This window comes from Anas acuta, chromosome W, assembly GCF_963932015.1.
Source record: "Anas acuta chromosome W, bAnaAcu1.1, whole genome shotgun sequence".
Lineage (NCBI taxonomy): Eukaryota > Metazoa > Chordata > Aves > Anseriformes > Anatidae > Anas > Anas acuta.
Window position 1 is genome coordinate 19,246,099 of NC_089016.1, and position 26,720 is coordinate 19,272,818.

At 45.5% G+C, this 26,720-nt stretch overlaps 2 protein-coding genes across 2 annotated transcripts in view; both read left to right on the plus strand.

The window, feature by feature from the left end:
* Positions 1-24,051, plus strand: part of PIAS2 (protein inhibitor of activated STAT 2) — a 70,499-nt gene extending 46,448 nt beyond the window's left edge. Inside the window, exons 5-13 of the mRNA XM_068665704.1 lie at positions 10,372-10,506; positions 12,815-12,920; positions 13,522-13,595; positions 14,456-14,616; positions 15,205-15,338; positions 15,787-15,958; positions 18,791-18,930; positions 20,744-20,781; positions 22,173-24,051. Of these exons, the coding sequence (XP_068521805.1) occupies positions 10,372-10,506; positions 12,815-12,920; positions 13,522-13,595; positions 14,456-14,616; positions 15,205-15,338; positions 15,787-15,958; positions 18,791-18,930; positions 20,744-20,781; positions 22,173-22,355 (1,143 nt within the window). The 3' untranslated portion in view covers positions 22,356-24,051. The remainder of the gene's footprint in view (positions 1-10,371; positions 10,507-12,814; positions 12,921-13,521; positions 13,596-14,455; positions 14,617-15,204; positions 15,339-15,786; positions 15,959-18,790; positions 18,931-20,743; positions 20,782-22,172) is intronic.
* The window catches only part of KATNAL2 (katanin catalytic subunit A1 like 2), a 177,946-nt gene that overhangs the window by 42,469 nt on the left and 108,757 nt on the right, over positions 1-26,720 (plus strand). The window lies entirely within an intron of this gene.

The following is a 26,720-nucleotide window of genomic DNA, read 5'->3' on the forward strand; positions in this document are numbered from 1 at the left end:
GGTTAGATGTTAGGAAGAGCTTCTTTACTGAAAGGGTTGTGAGGCATTGGAACGGGCTGCCCAGGGAGGTGGTGGAGTCACCATCCCTGGAAGTCTTCAAAAGACGTTTAGATGTAGAGCTTAGGGATATGGTTTAGTGGGGACTGTTAGTTTTAGGTCAGAGGTTGGACTCGATGATCTTGAGGTCTCTTCCAACCTAGAAAATTCTGTGATTCTGTGATTCTGTGAATAAAGGGGATGTCGTTGTGGGAGTCTATTACAGACCGCCTGGCCAGGACGATAGCGCCGATAAATTATTCTTTACAGAACTAAGAGAGGCCTCAAGATTAACTCCCCTTGTCCTTATGGGGGACTTCAACCTGCCAGACGTTAACTGGGAGTGCCACACGGCTGACACGAGCAAGTCCAGGAGGTTCATGAAGCACCTAGATGATAACTTCTTGGTGCAGGTGCTAACGGAGCCAACTAGGAAAGGTGCCCTCCTAGACCTGTTGCTAGAAAACAGAGAGGGTCTGGTGGGAGATGTGGTGATTGGTGGCCGCCTCGGTCATAGCGACCATGAAGTGGTTGAGTTCAAAATTTACGGTGACAGAAGGAAAAGTGCCACCAAAACCTCATCCCTAGATATGGGGAAAGCGGACTTCAGGCTGCTCAGGGAACTAGTCAGCAAGGTCCCCTGGGAAGCTGCTCTTGAAGGCCTCGATATCCACCAGTGCTGGTCATTCTTTAAGCGATGCCTCCTAGAAGAACAAGATCAGGCGATTCCTAAATATCGCAAGTCAGGCAGGCGGGGCAGGAGGCCGGCATGGCTGACCAGGAACATTCTGATGGAGATTAGGCGGAAACAGAGAGTGTTTCGCTACTGGAAGGAGGGCCAGGTGACATGGAAAGAATACAGGGATGCTGTTCGTGTTTGTAGGAAGAAAATTCGTGTGGCTAAAGCACACCTAGAGTTGAAGCTGGCTGTGTCTGTGAGAGAAAATAAAAAGGTTTTTTTCAGATATGTGAATGGAAAAAGGAGAACTAAAGAATACATAGGGCCGCTCCTTGATAGGGAAGGTCTCCTCACAGACAATGACATAGGCAAAGCAGAGACGCTTAACGCCTTCTTTGCCTCTGTCTTCAATGCCGATGATGGGCTTCGGGACCCAGGGTGCCCTGAGCTGGAAGACTGGGACGGTGGAGATGACAAACTCCCAACCGACCCTGAACGTGTGCGGGATTTGCTACTCCACCTGGATCCCTACAAGTCCATGGGTCCGGATGGGATTCATCCCCGGGTGCTGAAAGAGCTGGCGGACGTCATCGCGGAACCTCTCTCAATTATTTTTCAACGATCCTGGGAGTCTGGAGAGGTCCCGGTAGACTGGAAGCTGGCAAATGTTGTGCCGATTTTCAAGAAGAAGGGTCAGAAAGAAGACCCTAGCAATTACAGGCCTGTCAGTCTCACGTCAGTGCCTGGTAAAATCATGGAGAAGATGGTTCTCGAACTTATTGAGGCGCACCTGGGGGACAAAGCAGTCATTGGTCCCAGCCAGCATGGGTTTGTGAAGGGTAGGTCCTGCCTAACTAACCTGATTTCCTTTTATGATAAGATCACCCGTATGGCGGACCAAGGGAAACCAGCTGATGTGATTTTTTTGGACTTCAGCAAGGCTTTTGACACGGTTTCCCATAGGATCCTACTGGACAAAATGTCCACCATACAGCTAAATAAAAACATCATACGATGGGTGAGCAATTGGCTAACGGGCAGGGCCCAAAGGGTTATGGTGAATGGGGCTGCGTCAGGCTGGCGGGCGGTCACCAGTGGGGTCCCTCAAGGCTCCATTTTAGGGCCGGTACTTTTCAATATTTTTATAAATGATCTGGATGTAGGAATAGAAGGTATTTTGAGCAAGTTTGCTGATGACACCAAACTTGGAGGAGTTATGGACTCGAATGAGGGTGGAAAGGCCTTGCAGAGGGATCTGGATAGGTTGGAGAGCTGGGCGATCACCAACCGCATGAAGTTCAATAAGAGCAAGTGCCGGGTCCTGCACCTGGGACGGGGAAACCCTGGCTGCACATACAGACTGGGCGATGAGATGCTGGAGAGCAGCCTAGAAGAGAGGGATCTGGGGGTCGTGGTAGACAGCAAGTTGAATATGAGCCAGCAGTGTGCCCTGGCAGCCAGGAGGGCCAACCGTGTCCTGGGGTGCATCAAGCACGGCATCGCTAGTAGGTCGAGGGAGGTGATTGTCCCGCTCTACTCTGCGCTGGTGAGGCCTTACCTCGAGTACTGTGTGCAGTTCTGGGCACCACAGTATAAAAAGGACATAAAACTGTTGGAGAGTGTCCAGAGGAGGGCTACGAAGATGGTGAAAGGCCTGGAGGGGAAGACGTACGAGGAACGGCTGAGGGCACTGGGCCTGTTCAGCCTGGAGAAGAGGAGGCTGAGGGGAGACCTCATCGCAGTCTACAACTTCCTCGTAAGGGGGTGTCGAGAGGCAGGAGACCTTTTCTCCATTAACACCAGCGACAGGACCCGCGGGAACGGGGTTAAGCTGAGGCAGGGGAAGTTTAGGCTTGACATAAGGAGGGGGTTCTTCACAGAGAGAGTGGTTGCACACTGGAACAGGCTCCCCAGGGAAGTGGTCACTGCACCGAGCCTGACTGAATTTAAGAAGAGATTGGACTGTGCACTTAGTCACATGGTCTGAACTTTTGGGTAGACCTGTGCGGTGTCAAGAGTTGGACTTGATGATCCTTAAGGGTCCCTTCCAACTCAGGATATTCTATGATTCTATGATTCAGCCTTCCTTGTCTGTCCTTCCTTTGTCTCTCTTCCTCTCCTTTCCATCCTGGGCCCTCTATCTCCCCCTCTGCCTCACTACCCAGTACGCTGTGAATGCCATTAGTTTCGCTCTCTACTTTTCCTTCTCATTTCCCCTCCTGGCATACACCTTCATACTATCTACACTGTTCACTACATCCTCCCACCTTCTGGAGCTTTTTCTGTATACCTGCCAGGCTTTAATCATAAAATGAACTTTAAAGAGCCCTTGGGCTACTGGGTCCTCAGGATTCATCCCCGAGTACTTTCTCATTCTGAACCCGAGTCTCTCATGTGATTTCTGTGTTGTGGGTTGTTGTTATCCCAGTTAGATAAGCAGATATTTCTGCTCTATCAGAATTACTCTCGGTCCAGGGGGGGCTGGGGGGCTGGCAGCTAAACACCACGCAGCCTTTCGCTCACCCTCCCCCCTCCCTTTCTGGGATGGGGGAGAGAAACGGGAAAGTGAAGCCTGTGAGTTGAGATAAAGACAGTTTATTAAGACAGGAAAATAATAATAATTGTTATATCTGTTGTTCAGCATGACGTCAGATGGGATGGAATACCCCTTTGGCCAGTTTGGGTCAGCTGTCCTGGGTCTGTCCCCTCCCAGCTCTTGCTGCACTCCCAGCCTACCCATTGTCAGGACAGAGCAAGAAGTTGAAACATCTTTGGCTTGGTGTAAGCACTGCTCTGCAACAATTAAAACATCGGGGTGTTATCAGCACTCTTCTCATCCTAAGCCAAAACATAGCACCCTACCAGCTACTAGGAGGAAAATTAACTCTGTCCTAACTGAAACCAGGACATCTAGCCACCCCTTATTCCATACCATTTATGTCATGCTCAGAATCACAGAATCACAGAATTGTCTAGGTTGGAAGAGACCTCAAGATCATCGAGTCCAACCTCTGACCTAACGCTAACAGTCCCCACTAAACCATATCCCTAAGCTCTACATCTAAATGTCTTTTAAAGACTTCCAGGGATGGTGACTCCACCACCTCCCTGGGCAGCCTGTTCCAGTGCCTAACAACCCTTTTGGTAAAGAAGTTCTTCCTAACATCTAACCTAAAACTCCCCTGGCGCAACTTAAGCCCATTCCCCCTCATCCTGCCACCAGGCACGTGGGAGAACAGGCCATCCCCCACCTCGCTACAGCCTCCTTTGAGGTATCTGTAGATAGCAATAAGGTAGGCCCTGAGCCTCCTCTTCTCCAGGCTAAACAAGCCCAGCTCCCTCAGCCGCTCCTCGTAGGACTTGTTCTCCAGGCTACACTCAGGTTACACTCTTTCCCGTACATTCTAATTAATCGCCATTTTCATCTATGGTATATAACAGTCATAGTAGTGATGACATACAGTATTATATGATAATTAACATGGTACAACTCAATTCATGGGCTATTCTCACCCAGTATTAAATCCCCTTGAGGTACACACCGGACCTCCCCATCCTTTTGCATTACCCACCATGTGCATCCAGGTCCCTGAGCAAAAGCAATTCCACGAATGGGTTTGCCTTTTCCCGAGGCAGGAGTAGCCCAGACTGTCTTCCCCAGCACATTTCTCATGTGCACTACAGGAACTTTATCCCCTTCTACAGCACGTAACAGGTTTGATTGGGCAGGTCCAGCTCTGTTGGCAGATCCCCTAGTATTGACTAACCAGGTGGCCTTTGCCAAATGCGTATCCCTATTTTTGAATGTCCCAGCGCCCATTGCTTTCAATGTAGTCTTTAACAGTCCATTGTATCGTTCAACTTTCCCGGAGGCTGGTGCATGATAGGGGATGTGATACACCCACTCAATACCATGCTCTTTGGCCCAAGTGTCTATAAGGTTGTTTCGGAAATGAGTCCCATCGTCTGACTCTATTCTTTCTGGGGTGCCATGTTGCCATAGGACTTGCTTTTCAAGGCCCAGGATAGTGTTCCGGGCGGTGGCATGAGGCACAGGATATGTTTGCAGCCATCCGGTGGTTGCTTCCACCATTGTAAGTACGTGGCGCTTGCCATTGCGAGTTTGAGGGAGTGTGATGTAATCAATCTGCCAGGCCTCTCCATATTTATATTTCAGCCACCGTCCTCCATACCAAAGAGGCTTTGACCGTTTGGCTTGCTTGACTGTAGCACATGTTTCACAGTCATGAATAACCTGTGCTATAGCGTCCATGGTCAGGTCCACCCCTTGATCAGGAGCCCACCTGTATGTTGCATTTCTACCTTGATGGCCTGAGGTGTCATGGGCCCATCAGGCTATAAATAATTCACCTTTATGCTGCCAATCCAGGTCCACCTGAGCTACTTCAATCTTAGCAGCCTGATCCACCTGCTGGTTGTTTTGATGTTCTTCAGTAGCCCAACTCTTGGGCACATGAGCATCTACATGGTGTACCTTTACAGCCAGGTTCTCTACCCGAGCAGCAATATCTTGCCACAATGCAGCAGCCCAGATGGGTTTGCCCCTGCGCTGCCAGTTGTTTTGCTTCCATTGCTGTAACCATCCCCACAGGGCATTTGCTACCATCCATGAATCAGTAGAGAGATAGAGAACTGGCCACCTATCTCGTTCAGCAATATCTAAAGCCAGCTGAATGGCCTTCACTTCTGCAAACTGACTCGAGTCACCTTCTCCCTCAGCAGCTTCTGCAACTCGTCGTGTAGGACTCCATACAGCAGCCTTCCATCTCCAATGCTTCCCCACAATACGACAGGACCCATGAGTGAACAGGGCATATTTCTTTTCATTCTCTGGTAACTGGTTGTACAGTGGGGCTTCTTCAGCACGACCTACCTCCTCCTCTGATGATATCCCAAAGTATTTGCCTTCTGGCCAGTCCATAATCACTTCCAAGATTCCTGGGCGACTGGGGTTTCCTATTCGAGCCCGCTGAGTAATCAGTGCAACCCACTTGCTCCAGGTAGCATCAGTTGCATAATGCGTAGAGGGGACCCTTCCTTTGAACATCCAGCCTAGTACCGGCAATCGGGGTGCTAGGAGGAGCTGCGCTTCAGTACTGACCACCTCCAAAGCAGATCGAACTCCTTCATATGCTGCCAATATCTCCTTTTCGGTTGGAGTGTAGCGGGCCTCAGATCCTTCGTATCCCCGACTCCAAAACCCCAGGGGCCGACCTCGAGTTTCCCCAGGTTCTTTCTGCCAGAGGCTCCAGGTGGGGCTGTTCTTCCCGGCTGCGGTGTAGAGCACATTCTTTACATCTGGTCCTGTTCGGACTGGCCCAATTGGCCAGTTCATGCAGTAGCATGAACTATTTCCTGCTTGATTTGTTCAAAGGCTTGTCGTTGCTCAGGGCCCCATTCAAACTCATTCTTCTTACGGGTTACTTGGTAGAGCTGGTTTACAATCAGACTGTAATTTGGGATGTGCATTCTCCAAAACCCCACAACACCTAGGAAAGTCTGTGTTTCTTTTTTGCTAGTTGGTGGAGACATAGCTGTTATTTTGTTGATCACATCCATTGGGATTTGACGACGTCCATCTTGCCATTTTATTCCTAAAAACTGGATCTCTCGTGCAGATCCTTTGACTTTATTTTGTTTTATGGCAAAACCAGCCTTCAGAAGGATTTGGACTATTTTCTTCCCTTTCTTGAAAAATTCCTCTGCTGTGTCACCCCACACAATAATGTCATCGATGTACTGCAGGTGTTCAGGAGCTTCCCCCTGCTCCAGCGCAGACTGGATCAGTCCATGGCAAATGGTAGGGCTGTGTTTCCACCCCTGGGGCAGCCGATTCCAGGTGTACTGGAGACCCCTCCAAGTGAAAGCAAACTGTGGCCTGCACTCTGCTGCTAGAGGGATGGAGAAAAGTGCATTAGCGATATCAGTTTTGGTGTACCACTTGGCTGCCTTCGATTCCAGTTCGTACTGGAGTTCCAGCATGTCTGGCACTGCAGCACTCAGTGGTAGCGTGACTTCGTTCAGGCCACGATAGTCCACTGTTAGTCTCCACTCGCCATTAGACTTTCGCACTGGCCATATGGGACTATTGAAAGGTGAATGAGTCTTGCTGATCACTCCTTGGCTCTCCAATTGACGAATTAGCTTATGGATGGGAATCGGGGAGTCTCGGTTGGTGCGATATTGCCGCCGGTGCACAGTTGTGCTAGCGATTGGCACTTGCTGTTCTTCGACCCTCAGCAACCCCACAACAGAAGGGTCCTCCGAAAGACCGGGCAAGGTAGACAACTGTTTAATGTCCTCTGTCTCTAAGGCAGCTATGCCAGAAGCCCACCGGAACCCTTTTGGGTCCTTGAAATATCCTCTTCTAAGGTGGTCTATGCCAAGGATGCACGGAGCGTCCGGGCCAGTCACAATGCGGTGCTTTTCCCACTCATTCCCAGTTAGACTCACTTCAGCCTCCGATACAGTTAACTGCTGGGATCTCCCCGTCACTCCATAAATAGAGATGGGCTCTGGCCCTTTATAGCTTCATGGCATCAGAGTACATTGTGCACCTCCCTCTCTGGGATGGGGGAGAGAAACGGGAAAGTGAAGCCTGTGAGTTGAGATAAAGACAGTTTATTAAGACAGGAAAATAATAATAACAATAATGATAATAACAATAATGATGATAATTGTACTACTACTAATACCGTGTACAAAACAAGTGATGCACAATGCAATTGCTCACCACCCGCTGACCGATGCCCAGCCTAACCCCGAGCAGTCCGGCCCCCCTCCCCTGGCTAGCCACCCCTATATATTGTTTAGCATGATGTCAGATGGGACGGAATACCCCCTTTGGCCAGTTTGGGTCACCTGTCCTGGGTCTGTCCCCTCCCAGCTCTTACTGCACCCCCAGCCTGCATGTTGGCAGGACAGAGCAAAAGGCTGAGATGTCCTTGGCTTGGTATAAGCACTGCTCTGCAACAATTAAAACATAGGGGTGTTATCAGCACTCTTCTCATCCTAAGCCAAAACGCAGCATTCCACCAGCTACTAGGAGGAATATTAGCTGTGTCCTAACTGAAACCAGGACACATACTCAGGATTGACATTTCCCCCCCGAGAATACAAATTAGGCCTTTAGAAACGGATTCGACTGTTTTGCTAGGCCCTCAATTAAAGACTTCTTTTCCTTCTTAAAACTCCTAACCTCTCTGCTGGTAAGGGGGGAGTGGCACCGGCCCTGCATCGGCCCTGCCAGCCCACCCCCCCCCACCCCCGCTCCTGCCACTCCACGCTTCCAGGCGCGACTTCTCCAGGGACAGCATCGATTGCAGTCCCTGTCTCCCCTCCTGGAGCAGCTGCCACTGCCTCCGGTGCAATATTAGGATTATAGGGAGCATAACTTGATTCCTCATCCAAAAAAGGAGTCTTATTGTTTACATATAAATTCAAAGCCTGAATTTTCATCAGACCCATATTTTGGCCAAAATTCTGAAGTTCCTTTTATTGGCTTTTTAGGCCAGACAATTATACAATTTCAAACCATTTTTTAATTATATATTTTTTAATCTTTTCCCTAGTTTTTGGATCGTTTTTCCAAATTCTTATTCTCTCCAAAGGACTATCTTTAGGCACAGTCCTGGGGTCTCCATCCCCACACTGCTGACTCTTGGAACCCTTAATCCCCATCTCTTCCTGACGTGCTGCTGTGGACTTTACCACCCGGAGGGTACCACACGCCTTCACCTAGGATTAGGACAGAGGTGAGGTGTATCGCCAAGCACCTCACTTCACCATTCTCGGGGTACTGTACACCTAAGGGCCCAAACCCCCCGAGAGTCTCTTTCGCTCGTCTCTCTTTCGCTTCATCCCTCTCCAGCCAAGGGGACTTTGTTCGTCCCCTTGTGGGACTACAGAACCTCGCGGATCGGGACTCCATGCTCGCTTTGCACTAAAAGTGCTTCTCATTCACATTCCATACAAGAGTCTCCCCGAACCCAACCCGAGGCAAGATACGGTAAAATTAAAAGATACGGTAAAATTAAAAGATACGGAAAAAAAAGACCTTAGTCCGTGCACAGCTTCCCGGTCCAGGTTATCAGCAGTAATCCCCGTGCCTGTTCCTGATCGGGGCTGGACTATGTCTCAGCTGTGTCTGTGGTATGTCAGTGCTGGCCTCCCTTCTCCCCAGAGCTTCTCAGAGCCTGTCTTCAGATTAACAGTCTCGGTCTTTTGCCGGCCATACCAAGATGACCCACCACCCCCGATGGGACCGCTGAAATCAGTGGGGTGCACCTTCCTGTCTGTGGTGGCAAGAAAGCTTCAGCAGGCGACAAGATCCCGGACGAGCCCCCAAATTATGAGAAAAATCTCAACTAATTTTCTTCAGACAGGACCTTCTGTGAAGCTATTTTATTCACGATTGCAATGGTGGGCGTCCTGTCAATTAGGAGCACATTTTAGTAAACAAATCATAACCTTTTATTCCCTATTACCCGACACCTGATCACCTCCCCTGTTTCCTCATTGGCTGAGTACTACAGGTTCACAAGCTACTCGACGCTCCTCTATACCATATGTGTACAATTCTTCTTTTTTTCAACCCTTTAATTTCTCCTTTCTTATGTTTTGAGAACTTGTGATCTTTGTTTTACTGTTCCCACACTGCTCATCCTGTTTTTCTCAAGCTTCCACCTTATGTTGGAACAGTGAGGCCTTCTACTGTCCACTTATCTACTTACCATTTCTCCTTATTATGATTACACAACTACCCCGGAATACAGAAAATTAGTTCTCTACTGCAAAAACACAACTTAGTTTCTCACAGTGTTAACTCTTCATTAAAAAATGTATTTTTTCAGTGTATTGTTTCTGGAGAGTTTCTAGCGTAGAACAACAGTGTCTTGAACAGGATGAAATCTGGCAGTCAGTTCTTCTGTGCAAGATGCAGGCTCCAGTCTCTTATTGGCATCCTGATGCAAGATGAGATTGAGATGACCGGACTGCAGGATGTCTGCTTGATCTCCAAATTCCGGGTTCCTGTTACAGACTGGCTGCTTTCACAGTGATAGTTGCAGGATGAGATGAATAAGCTGCAGTTGGGCCACGTGCTTCGCATAGCACAAGTATCTTCTGCTTGAAATGTGCTTGCCTAGAAGCAAAAGGGAGCTGGATGGCTTCTAATTCAGTTGGCAAGCATTATATGCCGTAAAACTACAGAAAGTGGTCCAGCTTATTTGCGCAGCTTTGAAGAATTTCTTAGTACCTAGTAGATTTTTTCTTCTGCTGACAGCAGCAAAGTCTTTTAGCTCTTAAATACACCTGGTATTCTATGCATAGCTCATCTTCAGGGCCCTCACTGGAGTGTACAAATAACGACCTGTTGCTTATGAAGCTAGGTGTAGCTAATGCAAAGCAGACATCAAGGGGTTGTCAATCTCTTGGGACAAGAATTGAATTTACTGTTTCTTAAATAAGATCAATGAACCATTCTTTAGACATGAAAGACTGAATTAACAGTTTGTGACTTGCTGCCTTTTAAACTAATTTGCTGTTGGTTTTAAACTAATAAATTGTTTAAGCAGGTTTCAGAGTACAGAGGGAGGACTTGGTAATGCTTTTTGTTTTGTCTCTTCTTCCCGTAGGGATATGCTCCACCACCAAAAAGTGGAATTGAACAGAAGCGACCTGGGCGTCCCTTGAATATAACATCTCTAGTTAGGTTATCATCAGCAGTGCCAAACCAGATTTCCATTTCCTGGGCATCTGAAATTGGAAAGGTAAGCTGTATGTTTTGTAGGATGTGGGCAGTAGTCTGAATAACCTTGTCTAGTGTTCCTTCTAACCCACTGCCGGCAAGGCATGCGGTGTTATAAAGTGGCTGTGTTTATTTTTGATGCCAGGAAACAAAGCTAGCTCTAGAAGTACAGTAGCTTACAGTAACACACAAAACTTGCATACAGGTTGCAAAGACTTCCATATAGAGTTCACATAGATGGAGAGTATGGCTTTCTTTGAGAACATTTTTGGGCAAGTTCGCCATTAGGGGTTGCCTGAAATATGTCAGAAATAGTCTTTTTGTGGTGTAAACACAGAACAGTTCAGACATAAAAGGGGAAGCTACTTTGTGGCCTAATGGTGTAATCATATAAACATGAGGTTATGTAGCCATGTCGTAAAGTTTTTTTCTCATTTTTTTTATGGCAATCTATTGGAGGAAGGCTTTTTAAAGTGACCAGATGTGCTAAGGCCCTGTGAGTGGGAGAGGAGACATGCATTTGCTCTTGATGTTTTTGTATTTTCTAACCAAATGATACCAAATAGTTCTACAAAAGGAATTTTTATTTTATAGGGAGAACTAGTTCATGGATATTTCCATCTTTTCTTTTGAGAAAATGTCTTTTCTCCGTTAAAACTGCACTTGTAAATAAAGTAAAACAGGTGGAATTTCCAGCTTGGAAAGCTCCTTGGTGGCAAGTTCCTGGAAAGTGTACAGGGAAGGTGTCAGGCTGCTAGTGCCAACTGCTCCAGAGTGATACATCTTGGTGATGCTGTGCTTGGGCCATAGTGGTGTGCGTCTGTAAGGCAGGGTATCTAAGCCACGTGCCCATTGTTAAAAAGGAAGAGTATTCCTGGAAGTTGGGGTAACTTGAGGGGGAGCTGACTTCTTGAGTGCAGATATAGGGAGTATTGGAGACCTGGGGGGGGAGAGAGAGAAAAGCATCTTCATAATGCAGTTCTTCATGGAGAGCTGTGCTGAGGGGGGGGAAAGTGTGCTGGGTTTCAGTGGCAGGAGATGAAGCAGGTGGTGACAGGTGTGATACCTTTTGCTCTCCGGTCCCTGTAGGTAAATTTCTGGTTTTGAGGAAATGAGAAGTTATTGGTTTAAAAGGAATTGGCCCTTCAAATGGCCAGGTGACTGCTTAGGCCTTAGCTTTTCTAAGTAGAAGAACTTGCATAGCAGGCCTTTGCTATTCATCTTCTAAATGACACTCCATGCTGTCCCCAAGGGTGATACAGTAGGGCTTATACAGTAAGTATACAGTAGGCTGATACAGTAAGGGCTTATTAGCATCTACTTCTCTGATAGAAGAGGGCTTCTGAGGAGAGGAGGTATTTATCCCAGTCATCCTAGAGAGCTTATCAGGCTAGAGTCTGTAATATTAATCCTGTAGGCAATAAACAGTACAAAGCAGTCCATCTTTGCGAGGATAGGGAAAGCAAGACATTTGTCTTAGTGGCTTCCTGTGCATTTTGATAACTTTATCTGTTCATCTAGGTAAGAGCTGTCTCTGGTATTGCTGGTAAAGGAGGAGCAGGGTGGTAGATATTCTTAAAATTCCTGCGCAGTGTCTGGTTGTGTAAGAGCTACAAGAAGGTGGCTGGCAGGGAGTGGAAATGAGGGATTGCAGGTTGTGAGTGTTATGCAGATGAAACCATTATTATTCTGCAGTGGTGAGACTTGCAGATTCTTCTCCTCACTTGTGACCTTGGAGAGGAAATCCTGAACAAAGGAAGCTGGCAAGTGGCATGAATTAGGAAACAGCAGTAAATGCTAGGGAATATGGCCAGCCTGAGAGGAGCGGGTATGATATAACGAGGCTTGGCTTAAAAGCAGCAAGCTCAAGGTACAAAGAAATTGATGCTGTTGTGTGCCATTTGGAGGTGGTGTTTGCTCCCAAAACAACATCAATCATTTCTTTATAGCAAGTTTGTCTTTGAGCTCTGCTTTAAGATAGTGTCAGTGGAAAAAGGGAAATGTGTAGGAGACAAACACAAGAAGCTCTTACAGACTGCATGTTTTAAGAAAATGTATTGCCAGTCTAAGTCATCTTTTCAAGAAAAAGCCCAGATTGTCTCTTGGTTGTGGAGAATATTTTTTTGTAGTCAAGTCACAACTGGAGTGAGATAAATTGACTTGGATAGCAGAAGAATTCTGGCGGACTGCTGACTTTCATAGTAATGAAGTCATCTGTCAGTACTTCACAAAGTATTTCCATAACTACCAAACAAAAATTCAGTAACTTTTTGCTGTAGTGGAAGTACAGTGTTAAATCAATACTTCATCTTTAATTACTCTTTTTGTAGAATTACTCCATGTCTGTGTATCTTGTTCGTCAGCTCACTTCAGCTATGCTTTTGCAGAGGTTAAAAATGAAAGGTATCAGAAACCCCGATCATTCCAGAGCACTAAGTAAGTCAAATTTAACTTCCTGTTTTTCCTTACTGAGGGTGGTTGGCAGCTCTTTAAAACTAGAACTGGTAGTACCCAGGAGATTTGCAGCATTTTGAAAAGAAAGTCCGTGTCCAGAGTATCAAAGGTTCTTTTTGCTGTTACTGAGGTATCGTGCGTTGCTTCAGTGTAGGTCCCTAGCTAGGAGGGAGGAATACTTAGCGATTTTGTCTGAAATGTTCTCAAGAGAATTCTGAGAGCACTGCTTAGTGTAGTGGGCAGTGAGGTGCAGATAGATGGCCTAAATATGTGTTTTGTTCACCTGTATGTGCTGCTAATGGTCTTGTCTTTACACCTCACTCCCTGATGTGATGTGATGTCTCCTTGCACGTTGGGTAGAGTTTGCTCTACTAAACATTGTGGCCAGAACTGCATCTGCTGCACATCAAAACAGTCTCACGATGCCTGTGAAGCTATTCTTATATGGTATTTGCTCTGAACTAGCTTCCTTAAATGCTCAGGGCTTCTTAGATAGCTGGAAACAAAGTATATGTACTAGAGAATCAAGATTAGCATTTTAAGTAGTTGTGCCCATCTCTAACTTCTTAATTTATTTTGGTAGTTAAAGAAAAACTAACGGCAGATCCTGATAGTGAGATTGCCACAACCAGTCTGCGGGTTTCTCTGATGTGTCCTGTAAGTAAGGCTGGAAATTACCATATACAGATTTGTGTTTTCATCTTTAGTGCAGAGTTGGTCTGCTTTTAAAACACCCTGCTTCAGAAACTTAACTGGCTTTTGTTATACTGATTCATTAATGCAAATGAGGAGAAGAACCAACTATAGTTTAGACCTGTGAATACTTAAGCTGTAATGCAGTCAGAGTCAAGTTGCTACTTGTGTGTATATTGAGGCCTTTAAAAGTAAAAGGAGCGATTTTGTGCATGGAGGCATTGAGCCTACCTGGGAAGGGTGATAGAATAATTAAAGGGCACAGTGAGAAACAGAACTTCAGACCTCCTGGTCCCGGTGATATTGCTTTTACTGCCAGCTACTATAAAGGAAACAAACAGATCACCTAGTAACAAGGTGGTGCTGCCTTGGGTTTTCTCTTTCCAGGTAGAAACTGACCTTGTGTTTGTGACTGGTCTGTTTAAGTCTTATGCTGAGATGGGTATAATGCCATTCTCAGTCTAACATAACTATAGTTCACAAAATAATCAAACCTTGAGGTATTTGGCAAAAAATGACAAAGGGGGTGCTTCAGTAGGTCTTCCTATTAAAAAATAAAATCCTAGAAATAATGTTGATGCAGGTCCACTTGAAATGTTTCTGACAGTTCTTAACTTAGTCATAAGACTTTGAGGACTGCTGTATTGTTCACTCAGGTACTTTGTATGTGCTTTGGAGTGGATTTGCATGCAGTGACCTAGTGTTGGGCACTCTATAATGAGAAGTGACTGTTACCTTGCTGGTTGCATCTGATTTCATTGTTAGCTATCCAGGTCTACTTTGCTTTCTTTTCTTTTGACATTCTTTAAATGCACCTCCTGCAGCTGGGAAAAATGAGACTGACAATCCCATGCCGGGCTGTTACTTGCACACACCTGCAATGTTTTGATGCTGCTCTTTATCTTCAAATGAATGAGAAGAAGCCTACCTGGATCTGTCCTGTCTGCGACAAGAAGGCAGCTTATGAGAGCCTAATACTAGATGGGTGAGAGACTGGGCTTGCAGAGTACAAAATTACTTCAAATTTTTCATGTTGTACTAATTGTTTTTGTGACCTGAGGTTTAGCCATTTCTATTCTTGTTCTCAAAAGTACATTAGACTGTGAGGAGCCATTAGAATCCTTTTGTTTCTATTCCCATGTAGCAAACTGCAAGAAATCATCTTGTAACTGCATCATCAAACTCCTGAGCCTCAGCATATCCTCTCTGGAGAAAATCAAATGTGACACCTACGGATGTCTCTCTTTTACATGAACTATCTGTGAGGCTATTAACTCTTAAAATTTAGCTTATAAACTGTGTAAAACTTGATTGAAAGGGTGATTGCTTCTACTCTACTGCTGTATGGGAATCTCTAAACTGCGATAATGTTGGAGTAGAACATGGGTAGGTTGGGATCATTTGATTTTGATGTATGGATGTCTGCAAAGGCTGTAACTACAGGTCTTCAGGGAAGACAAATTAGGGGGAGAGTATGTACTGTAGGTCAGTGTCGATTGTAATCAACTTCTTAACTGTCTCATTTTTGCTTAGGAAAAGACTGGAATCAAAATCACTTAACTTTATTTTTCAGGCTCTTTATGGAAATCCTTAATGAATGTTCAGACGTGGATGAGATTAAATTCCAAGAAGATGGTTCCTGGTGCCCCATGAGGCCTAAAAAAGATGCTGTGAAAGTTTCAAGTCCACAGTGCACCAAAATAGAAAGTGAGTATGTCTTGGATATCGGTTGCAAACAACCAGAAAAGCTTGATGCCTTGAGACTTAATTGTAGCTGGGATAATGGGTATGGATGTTGATGTTTTTTGTGGGATGTGTGCGAAGTAACTTATTTAAACTAAAAAGAAAGGATTGTATCTCTAAAAATGTGTATTTGTGGGTTTTGTCTCTATTCTTTATAGTAGCACTTTAAAAAAGTTGCTCTTGTTGTAGGTCCTTAAACTTAAGTGAAGATTAAAGCTTGTGCTCAATAATTCTCACACAGAATACTACTACTAATATTACTAATAAAACTGTTCCTGGGCCATGATGGCCTCTGCAATGGTCAGGAAGATGAGCTAAAACAGTATTTTGAGATGCTGGTTCTGCTGCAAATTGAAACTGCTGATGTCAATGGCCTTTTTAAAAAAAAGTGGTATTTTATTTTCTGGTTTAGGTTCCAGTGTTGTTAGCAAATCATGTTCTGTGACAGTGGCCAATGAGGTAAACAAGAAGAAAGTTGATGTGATTGACTTGACAATTGAAAGCTCTTCTGACGAAGATGATGATCCTCCTGCCAAAAGGAAGTGTATATTTATGTCTGAAGCACAAGGAAGCCCAACCAAAGGGTTTGTCAATTTTAAAGTTAGTTATTTTGTAATGTCTCAGATAAACTGATGTGTAGACATATGGGATGCAGGTCTACTTCCCCTTCTTTACATGGGGGATTTTGGGCCCTTGCTTTGCCAGGGGAGGCCCGGGACAGCAGTGTGACCAGGCAGCACCTGCCAGCTCTTGTGAGAGAGACTGACAGGGAGTGGGCATTGCCAGGGCAACAGCCCCATGCCCTCTGCCTAGAAACTGCCTCCAGGAGGGCAGTTATGTTCACTGCCCACTGCAAGCAGGGAGGGGCAACCAGTGTGTGAGAACCACCCACAGTGTGCTGCAGCGGTGGGTGTGAGAGCTCATGTGGTGGGGCACAGGGATTCTGTCCCTCCTCCCTTTTGAGTTCATCCTATCTAGTGGCAGTCTCTGTGACCACAGTTTTTACCATGGTCTCAACCAGGCAGAGAGCTTGCCCCAAAAAGACTGTGCTGACCCAAATGGAGGGGCTGTCCAGAGCTGTCTGGACACATACAGGTCTCTGGCTGCAGGGAGTGCCAGAGCCTGCTGCTGATGGGGGAGGGCGGCAGGTATTCCACCTGTGTGAGGTGTGAGCAGGTGGAAGATCTGGTCAGCATGATGGCAGAGATGAAAGAGCAGGTTGAGAGACTGAGGGCGATCAGGGACTCTGAGCAGGAGATGAACTGGTAGAGTAGCTCCCTGGTGTGCCAGAGGGAGAGGTGCCAGGGATATACCTCACAATTGGTGCTTGACCCCCTGCCCTGCTCCTGTTGGACAGAGGAGGGGGACCTGAGGAATGGAGAGAGTCCCTGCTCGGCATCGTGGGTGAACCCCCCCACTTCCCTCGCGTCCCCAGGTCCCCCTAAGCAATAGGTTTGTAGCATTGAACATTGAAGGGGGAGGTAAGTGGGGAGGTGCGGGAAGGTTCCCCAAAGAGGTTACTAAGGACAAGGCAGTAGACTCCATGCATTCAGGCTGCCTCTGCCAGGAAAGAAAGAAGGGTGGTTGTGGTAGGTGACTCACTTCGCAGAGGAATGGAGGGTCCCATTTACAGACCAGACCCGGACCTGAGCCATAGGGAAGTGTGCTGCCTACCTGGGGCCCGGGTCAGGGACATAACTAGAAAACTCCCAGAGCTGGTTCACCCCACTGATTATTACCTATTACTCATAGTTCAAGTGGACAGTGATTAAATCACTCAGAGAAGCCTGTGAACTATGAAGAGAGTGAACTATGAAGAGAGATTTCAGGGGTTTAGGGTGAATAGTTCAAGGAGTGGGAGCGCAAGTCATGTTTTGTTCTATTTCTTCTGAGGAGGTGAAGGACATGGAGAGGGCTAGGAAAACACAGGTAATGAATAATTGGCTGAGAGGCTGGTGTTGAGACAGGAACTTTGGGTTCTTTGACCATGGGGCAGTTTACTTGACCCCGGCTTGTACTTGACCCCTGGCTTGTTGTCGATGAATGGAACTCACCTGTCCCAAAAGGGGAAATGGATCCTAGTGCAGGAGCTAGCAGGACTTGTGGAGAGAGCTTTAAACTAACTGTGACAGGGGAAGGGGGTAAAAACAGGGCTCACCAGAGAAGTGCATAGGGGAACAATGCTGAAGCTGGTAGTGAGGCAGATGTCTCATCTGAAGTGCATCTATACCAATGCATGCATCATGGACAACAAACAGGAGGAGCTAGAAGTGATTGTGTGAGAGGCTAACTTCAACCTAGTTGCAATAACTGAAACATGGTGGGATCACTCCTACGACTGGAGTACTGTGATGGATGGCTACAAGCTCTTCAGAAGGGATAGACAAGGTAGGAAGGGTGGTGGTGTGGCTCTTTAATATAAAGTGTTTTGATGTTGAAGAGCTTGCGGTTGGGAATGATAAAGTTGAGTGTCTATGGATAAGAATCAGGGGGAAGGCCTGTAGGGGTGACATCTTGGTGGGGGTCTGTTATAGACCACCTAATCAGGATGAAGAGATGGATGAGGCATTCTATGAGCAGCTTGCAATAGTTACACGATCGCCAGCACTCATTCTCATGGGAGGCTTCAACTTCCCTGATATATGCTGGAAGTATAACACTGCGCAGAGGAAGCAGTCCAGGAGGTTTCTAGAGTGTGTGGAAGATAGCTTCCTGACACAGCTGGCTCAAGAGCCTACCAGGGGAGGTGCACTGCTCTGCAACAATTAAAACATCGGGGTGTTATCAGCACTCTTCTCATCCTAAGCCAAACATAGCATTCTACCAGCTACTAGGAAGAAAATTAACTCTGTCCTAACTGAAACCATGACAGTGGGAATAGAGAAAGACTTTAACTGGCTGCATGTTCCTAGGGAGCTGAGCTTAGCTTGGGTTCAGCTGTGAGCAAAGATGGGTTTGATGCTTAACTCTTGTGTTGGTATTCTGTGCTCCAGGGGTTGAATAATGTCAGTTGCATCCTTGGCAAGACAGGTTATCCCTGAGGAACAGTGATGTGGAGAAACTTAGTGCCCTTCTCCTGGCTCAGACTACATGTGCATCCCTCCCAGGGCACTCTGCAGATACAGAGAGCCACTTCTGATCCCAAACGGACTGTTGTCAATGACTCCAGCACTGTACTTTGTTTTAATACCAACTTGCTCTTATGTCACAGCTGCTGTTGAGAGCCAAGATGTGATCATGTTATTATGAAGACTGTTATGAAAGAGGAAATTAGAGTAGAGTACTGTGTAGTGAGTAGCCACACTGTAGTTGTGCTGGAACACAGTGACTGTGTGAAGGAGTGCACGGCTGTGCATAAATTCTCTTCTGTAACTAATGGCCAGGCTGTTTGTAACATCCCATGCTGTTTAAAACAGGGTTCTCATGTATCAGCCATCTACTGTCAGACTACCCAGTGTGACAACGGTTGATACTGCTGCTATTCCTCCTTCGTTAACAGACTACTCAGTGCCATTCCATCGCCCACCAATATCTAGTATTTCCTCGGACTTGCCAGGTAGGTGGTGGCTATTTTTCACGTGCATTCTGACAGCCTTATTAAATCTCTGGGGTGGGTAAAAACAAGAAATGGAGATCAGTTTTTTTAAATGGGACAAGACTGTATGTAGTATTGCACTGATGTGATGTCTAGACAAGTTTAGTACAAGCTGTCTTCCCAGTGTGAAACTATGCTTCAACAGTGATGTGAAAGACCTTGCTTCTGAGGTACACCCTGACACTGGTGCTCTGAAACGGCAGCCAGAAACACTTCTTGCTGTATTCAGTTAGACTTTATGTAAACGTCCAATTGTTATGTGTGGTAGATGTGAGGGAGAATAGCTGCTTATTTAAATTCTAGAAATATAATGGCACTGACTCATCCCAGCCCTTAATGTAGAGATTTCTGCTAGCTGATTCTAGTGGTGCTCTGTCTAGACTGTATGAAAAAGGTTAAGGTGAGCTACAATATGTAAGCTGACCTCTATTGACTTTCTTTACCTAGACATACCCTAAATGCCTATGATGTATTCTTCAACACTGCTGCTAAATATCAGACAAAAGGTGGGGATAATGATTGTTTTCTATCCTGGCTCCTTGAAAAGAATTGTGTAGGGGGACTCTGGGGGTTCTCTTTGCTGGCCATAGTGAACACAGAGCCCAGGAAACAGTGACTTGTGACAAGAGGTGTCACATGGGCCTCCTGTACTTCCCTCACCCACTCTGTTGCCTGTCTTCATTTTTCCCCTGCAACATCTCTGGGTTTTTTCCTCTTTTTTCAGTACCAGTTTGGCAAGGGGATGGATATCCTTCCCCTTGTTTCTCTGTTGCCTTACTGCTCCCTCCCTCCACTTCTCCCTTGGTAAGAAATCCATAGTATTTCCAAATTGGATAGGAGACTAATCTGAGAGAACAGAAGCTTAGAACTGTTTTGTTTATCTTGTACATCTCTATCAATTGAAGTTTGAGAGTATTCATGACCAAAAGCTGTGAATTCTATAAAAGCAGCTGGGCTTAAATCTCCTTCAAAACTTTTCTATGACTTTCTCTGATGGAGGAAAGGAGAGATGCTGCTGGCCAGAACAGACCTGGAGGGTAATGAGAGAGGGAGGGAGGAAGCTTACCATTTCTTTCTGTTGACATAGTGAACACAAGGCCAAGATTTCAAAACAAAAAAAAGGCTGTGATTTTTCATTGGTTTCATATTTTTAAACATCTTGCCTTAAATGCTTATACACTAATGATGTATAAGATGGACACTAGTTCTCGCTGCTCATAGAGGATATACCTTGAACTACTTGTAGTTTCCTCTTCATTCCTTTTATCTGTCTAGACACAAAGCGGGGATGATATTAGAAAAGTTTCCTTATTGGCTGCCCATGGGTGGAGGAAGAGACCTGCTGCTTGTTTTTGGACTTGTGCATGTTGTGACTTTACTTCATTCCAGCATCTTTAATGTGATGACACTCTTCATGTCCCAGTTTGGCCAAGTCAGGTACAATATGCAGTGAAACTTGCATTATGAACCAACAGCTCCAACTGGCAACCTCCATCTAAGCAACCACATTGAACCACCCTGCAATATCCAGTGAATGCATTGCAATATCCAGTGAATACATTGTCATTCTCATTCTTAAAAAGAGACACTTGTACTAGAAAACATGTTTTGCTGCTGCCTGAAGTAATTAAGAGTTGGTGTTACAGTGATATACTTCATTTAGAAACTGTATAGCAATTGCAAAATCTGTTCTACAAAAACAACAAAGTTCCTTAAACTTCTTCTTTATGAAGAGAATAAAGATGCATCAGTTTATTATCCTTCTTCTTTCTAGGTCTGGATTTTCTTTCAATAATCCCAGTTGATTCACAGGTATGTTTGTGAACTGCTGTGGGCTTAACTTCTAAGCCTGTTTTTTTGACATACTGATCAAGTAACTCTCAGGATGTTGTCATCCATATTGTGCTTGCGATCCACTTGCTTAGACCTAACCACAGACCAGGAAAATGCATTTGCCCAACAAGAGGTGGTAAAAAGAAAAGAGGCATTAAGGAAGGATTCAGTTTGACTTCACTGTGATAAATTCAAGCACAGGAAACTACTGATAGTTTATCTTTGCCTTACAGAAGCAGATACTTGCACACATGCTGCTGCCATGAATACAACCATGCGTTCATGCTCTTAGTTCACACTGTATCTGCAGGCCAGATTGACTTTTGTAAACATACTTCACTGCTGTTTCTGTTTCTGTTGGTTTTAATATTAGTTGTGGATTGAGTTCTAATGATGGGATCTTCATTAGTTTGGGCACGTTACTGAACACTTTCACAAGTCCCTCAGTGTGATTACTTGATGCCTCACTTATAATCCAAAGCCAATGGAGTTTATGGAAATTTTGTAGGTCAAAAGTAACCAGTTAGTGCTTTTCCTTCCATGGAAACAAACTTTACACAATTAAGAATGTAAGAATCTAGTTACAGTAAGTATCACAGATGGACTACAGCCTTCAAGGGGGGAATGCTGTCTCCTTAACTAAGATAGTATTCAACCTGGGGCCTTGTAAGAGCAGAGCTGAGGGAGAGAATCACCTCCCTTGATCTGCTGGCCACCTTGAGTTGTAGCCTGGGATATAATTGGCTTTCTGGGCTGCAAGTACACTGCTAGCTCGTATCTAGCTATTCATTCACCAGCACTCCCAAGTCCTTCTCAGCAGGGCTGCTCTCAACCTATTCATCCCCTAGTCTGTGCTGATATTGGGGATCACCCTGACCCATGTGCAGGACCTTGGTCTGCTCCTTAAGCCTGTCAAGGTACCTCTGGATGGCATCCCATCTTTCTAGTGCATCAAATGCACCTTTGAGCTTGGTGTTACCTGTGATTTGCTGAGGGTGCACTCCATCCCACTATGTCATTAATGAAGATACTAAATAGTACTGGTTCAAGTATGGTCTCTTAGGGGATGCCATTCATTACAGGTTTCCAGTTGGATGCTATGGGGGATGCTATAGTGTTTCCTAATGTGCCAGTAAATGCTCAAGCTAGCCTGTTCACAGGAGATATAACAGGGAGGAAGAGGAAGGAAGAGTTTGTGCTACCACCCCTGCTTGCTTACTGTTTTGCAGAGCTCTGGTCTTGCTGTGCATGTGTTAATGAAGTTCTGCTAGTAACCCGTTTTGTACTTGTTGTAGGGAAGATGTATCTTCAAAGCATATATTTCCCTTGTGCAGTTAGTCTCTTCATTCTTCATTGTTTGTTTCAAACAGTACTGTCCTCCTATGTTTTTGGATAGTCTCACCTCAACCTTAACAAGCAGCACACCTGGCAGCATCATCACATCAACCAGTCACCACGAAAGCAGCATGCACATTAGCTCCTCCAGCAGGAGCAAGACAGGAGTTATAACCAGCAGTGGAGGCAGTGCTCCTGACATCATCTCACTGGACTGAAACAAGAGGCAGCCTTGGAACTCCAGGAGAAATTGCACAGAGCTGCTTGTTGTATCTCTGGAACTTCAGCATCTCAGAAGTTACACTGATATTTATTGAAAGGATATGCCTTCTGGAAATGGAGTAAACTCATCTACACTAGGAACAGAAGTGATAGACTTTTTTTTTTCTTGCTTGCTAAATATCTGGTAGAGAAAAGGCCCCTTCAAAACATACTTTTATGCTTCTGGCTTGTTCTGGGGAAACTGACTTTTTGTTGTTAGATAGAGTCCACAAATGGGTTTTAATTTTGTTGTAAAACACAGCAATAATGTAAAAAACTTTTTTAAATAAAAAAGGCACTTAACCACTCTAGAACAACAACCTGGACAATGATGCAGAAGTGTATGCATTGGTGAATTTTTAATATTTTCACTGGGGCCTGTAATAAACTTCATTTAAGAAAATGAAGCTTTGTGAAATAGCCATGACTTGTGTTTTATGTTTTCTGCTCCCCGCTTTTCCCTTACTGGGGAAAGTAGGGAAAGCCTCTGAAACTGTGTGTTTTTTTCCTTGATTTCATGTTGTTCACAACTGTAACACACTCCAAACTGTGACTTCTTCCTCTTTAATGTGTTTTGAGCTGGGGGAGGGAACAAACTATCTATGGAAGCCTTGCATTATACACATTATACAATCTCTGTGTGCTGCCATGTCAGAAGTGGGACACCTTCCCATCACCACCAGAACCCCCAAAGTATGCAGTTGAACCATAGTTGAGTTTCTGGTTTGGTAACGTTAAGAGGTGATAGAAAGAAAACCTTTCAACTTCTTAAAGTCCTTGGTGCCCTTCTGTGCCATTACCAGTAACGTGCATGCTTTCTATGGTACCTGTATGGAGTCTGTAGTGATTACTTTCTCCAGAGTGGAAGTGTTTTCTAGGACGGCTTTGCCACTTCAGTAACTGCTTGGGCATGCTGCAGTCTGACTTGCCACAGTGGAATCATGGCTTTTGGGAAGAGAAAAAGCTGTAGATGCACACTGCTCCCACCAAACTGGAACTGTTTAGGGTTTAATAATGCTTTGTCCTACAGTAGAAAAGACATGATTAAAAGGCCATGTAATCAACTAGGAATAATTTCCTCCTCCTTTTTTACTCCGAATCAGCTGCTTTGTTCAGTATATGCGGTGTCTCCCTGCATGTTTCTAAGGGTAATTTTGGCAGTACTGTATTGGAAGAGATTACAGACCAGGAAAATCAAGTAATTTCCATAGAGCTGGAATAATGATATTGTCTGTATATGTTGACATAGCAACTTTTCCATGCATTGTTTCTGAGTAACTGTATTTGAGATTACTCTTTTGCCTAGTTATCAGTGTTCATTTTGCCCTGATTTTGTTCTGTATTTTTGTATTTCTTTAGTCAGATGTCTGGTGCTTTTTGCCTTCTATTACTGTTACAGTATTTGAACTAAGTATATGGATAAGAAATATTGAAGCAGGATGTATTGTATCTCTTGTTTGTCCTGTAATTCCATCTGTAATGCTGCATTGCTATTCTTCATTGCCTTTTCATTACCTTTCACATCAATCTTCAATTCACCTTTGGTCTTATTGCATCAATTTTCTTCTCATTTCCTTATCTGTTAAATTTTTGTACCTGTTAAGGATCAGTTTTTAGCATGATTTATTTCCAATAAAGCCATGCGACTCATGACATTTTTTCCTAATGCCCTGCAGCTGATCAGTGCTCTCTGCATCACAACTGCACAGTAACTTGAACTAGAAATAGAGGGGGGGAGAGATTTGAAAGCCACTGTGAATAAACTGTTTAAAACTTACCTGTTACTGAAGATGCTGTTTGTACTATTAATTTGCAAACTGACCGGCTGAAGTGAGGTAAGCATCTGTGGTGGTTTTACTCGGGTGGGCAGCTGAGTTCCACCATGGCCGCTCTCTCACTCCCCCTCCTCAAAGAGGAAGGGAGAGAAAATATGACACAAAGAGCTCAAGGGTTGAGATAAGGATGACTTAATTAAAGGGAAAAGGGAGAGGGAAGAAAAAACAAAACAAAAAAAAGGCTGTGCAGAAGCACAGGGAGAGAGGGGAAAAAGAGTTATTCTCTTATTTCCTTGTTTGTGTTTTTTGTTTGTTTGTTTGTTTAAACAGAAATATGCACCTAAAATAATTTTCTATCAATTTTAACAGCTGTAAACATGTATATGTCTTTACAGAAGATGCTTCAGACAACATTAAAGTAGTTTGGCACTGCTCCCTTATCTAAGCCAGCATTATTTTGATAACGGTCACTCAGGGGCTTTGTAAATTTTATATATTGTTTTCTGCTCCATAATTTTACACCATTATTATAGCAATTTAAAGGGGCAGGCAGGTCCAGCCTATCCAGATCCTCGCAGAATCACAGAATCACAGAATTTCTAGGTTGGAAGAGACCTCAAGATCATCGAGTCCATCCTCTAACCTAACACTAACAGTCCCCACTAAACCATATCCCTAAGCTCTACATCTAAACGTCTTTTAAAGACTTCCAGGGATGGTGGCTCCACCACCTCCCTGGGCAGCCTGTTCCAGTGTCTAACAACCCTTTCAGTAAAGAAGTTCTTCCTAACATCTAACCTAAAACTCCCCTGGCGCAACTTAAACCCATTCCCCCTCGTCCTGTCACCAGTCACGTGGGAGAACAGGCCAACCCCCACCTCACTACAGCCTCCTTTAAGGTATCTGTAGAGAGCAATAAGGTCGCCCCTGAGCCTCCTCTTCTCCAGGCTGAACAAGCCCAGCTCCTTCAGCTGCTCCTCATAGGACTTGTTCTCCAGGCCCCTCACCAGCTTCGTCGCCCTTCTCTGGACCCGCTCAAGCACCTCGATGTCCTTCTTATAGCGAGGGGCCCAAAACTGAACACAGTACTCGAGGTGCGGCCTCACCAGAGCCGAGTACAGGGGGACGATCACCTCCCTAGCCCTGCTGGTCACACTGTTTCTGATACAAGCCAGGATGCCGTTGGCCTTCTTGGCCACCTGAGCACACTGCTGGCTCATATTCAGCCGACTGTCCACCATCACTCCCAGGTCCTTCTCTGCCTGGCAGCTCTCCAACCACTCATCTCCCAGCCTGTAGCTCTGCTTGTGGTTATTGCGCCCCAGGTGCAGGACCCAGCACTTGGACTTGTTGAACTTCATGCAGTTGACCTCAGCCCATCGGTGCAGCCTATCCAGATCCTCCTGCAGAGCTTTCCTACCCTCGAGCAGATCAACACACACACCTAACTTGGTGTCGTCTGCAAACTTACTGAGGGTGCACTTGATCCCCTCATCCAGATCATCAATAAAGATATTAAAGAGAGCTGGCCCTAATACTGAGCCCTGGGAGACTCCACTAGTGACCAGCCTCCAAATGGATTTAACTCCATTTACCACAACTCTTTGGGCCCAGATATCCAGCCAGTTTTTAACCCAACGAAGCGTATGCCAGTCCAAGCCACAAGCATCTGGTTTCTTCAGGAGAAGGCTGTGGGAAACAGTGTCAAAAGCCTTGCTGAAGTCAAGGTAGACCACATCCACAGCCTTTCCCTCATCCACTAAGCGTGTCACTTTGTCATAGAAGGAGATCAGGTTCATCAATCAGGACCTGCCTTCCATAAACCCATGCTGACTGGGCCTGATCGTCTGGTTGCCCTGCAAGTGCCGTGTGATGACACTCAAGATAATCTGCTCCATGAGCTTCCCTGGCACCGAAGTCAGAATGACAGGCCTATAGTTTCCCGTGTCTACCTTCCGGCCCTTCTTGTAGATGGGTGTCACGTTTGCTAGCCGCCAGTCGACTGGGACCTCCCCTGATAGCCAGGACTGCTGATAAATGATGGCTTGGCCAGCTCCTCTGCCAGTTCTCTCAATACCCTCGGGTGGATCCCATCCGGCCCCATCAACTTGCGTACATCCAAGTGCCGTAGCAGGTCACCAACCATTTCCTCGTGGATAGTGAGGGCCACATTCTGCTCCCCATCCCCTTCCACTAGCTGAGGGGATTGGGTATCCAGAGAACAAATCACTATAAATCATCTCCAGCACAGCTAATTCCCACAGGTGCTGGAGACCTTTCTCCATGGTGGTCCACTTGCCTACTTGATGTACAATATCTTCCTTGTGGGGATACCTGTCTTTCACAGCTGCCAGGAGTCGCTTCCAGAGGCTGAGAACCTGTGCCTCTCTCCCAATTACTCTATCAATGAGCCTTTCTCTAGAGAGGGATCCCAGCTGCTTGGCTTCATTGCCTTCTAGTTGTTGGCTATTGGCCCCAATGTCCCAGCATCAAAGCAGCCAGGTGAGGATGTGCTCACCTGGGTGTCAACTGAAATCCTTTCATATT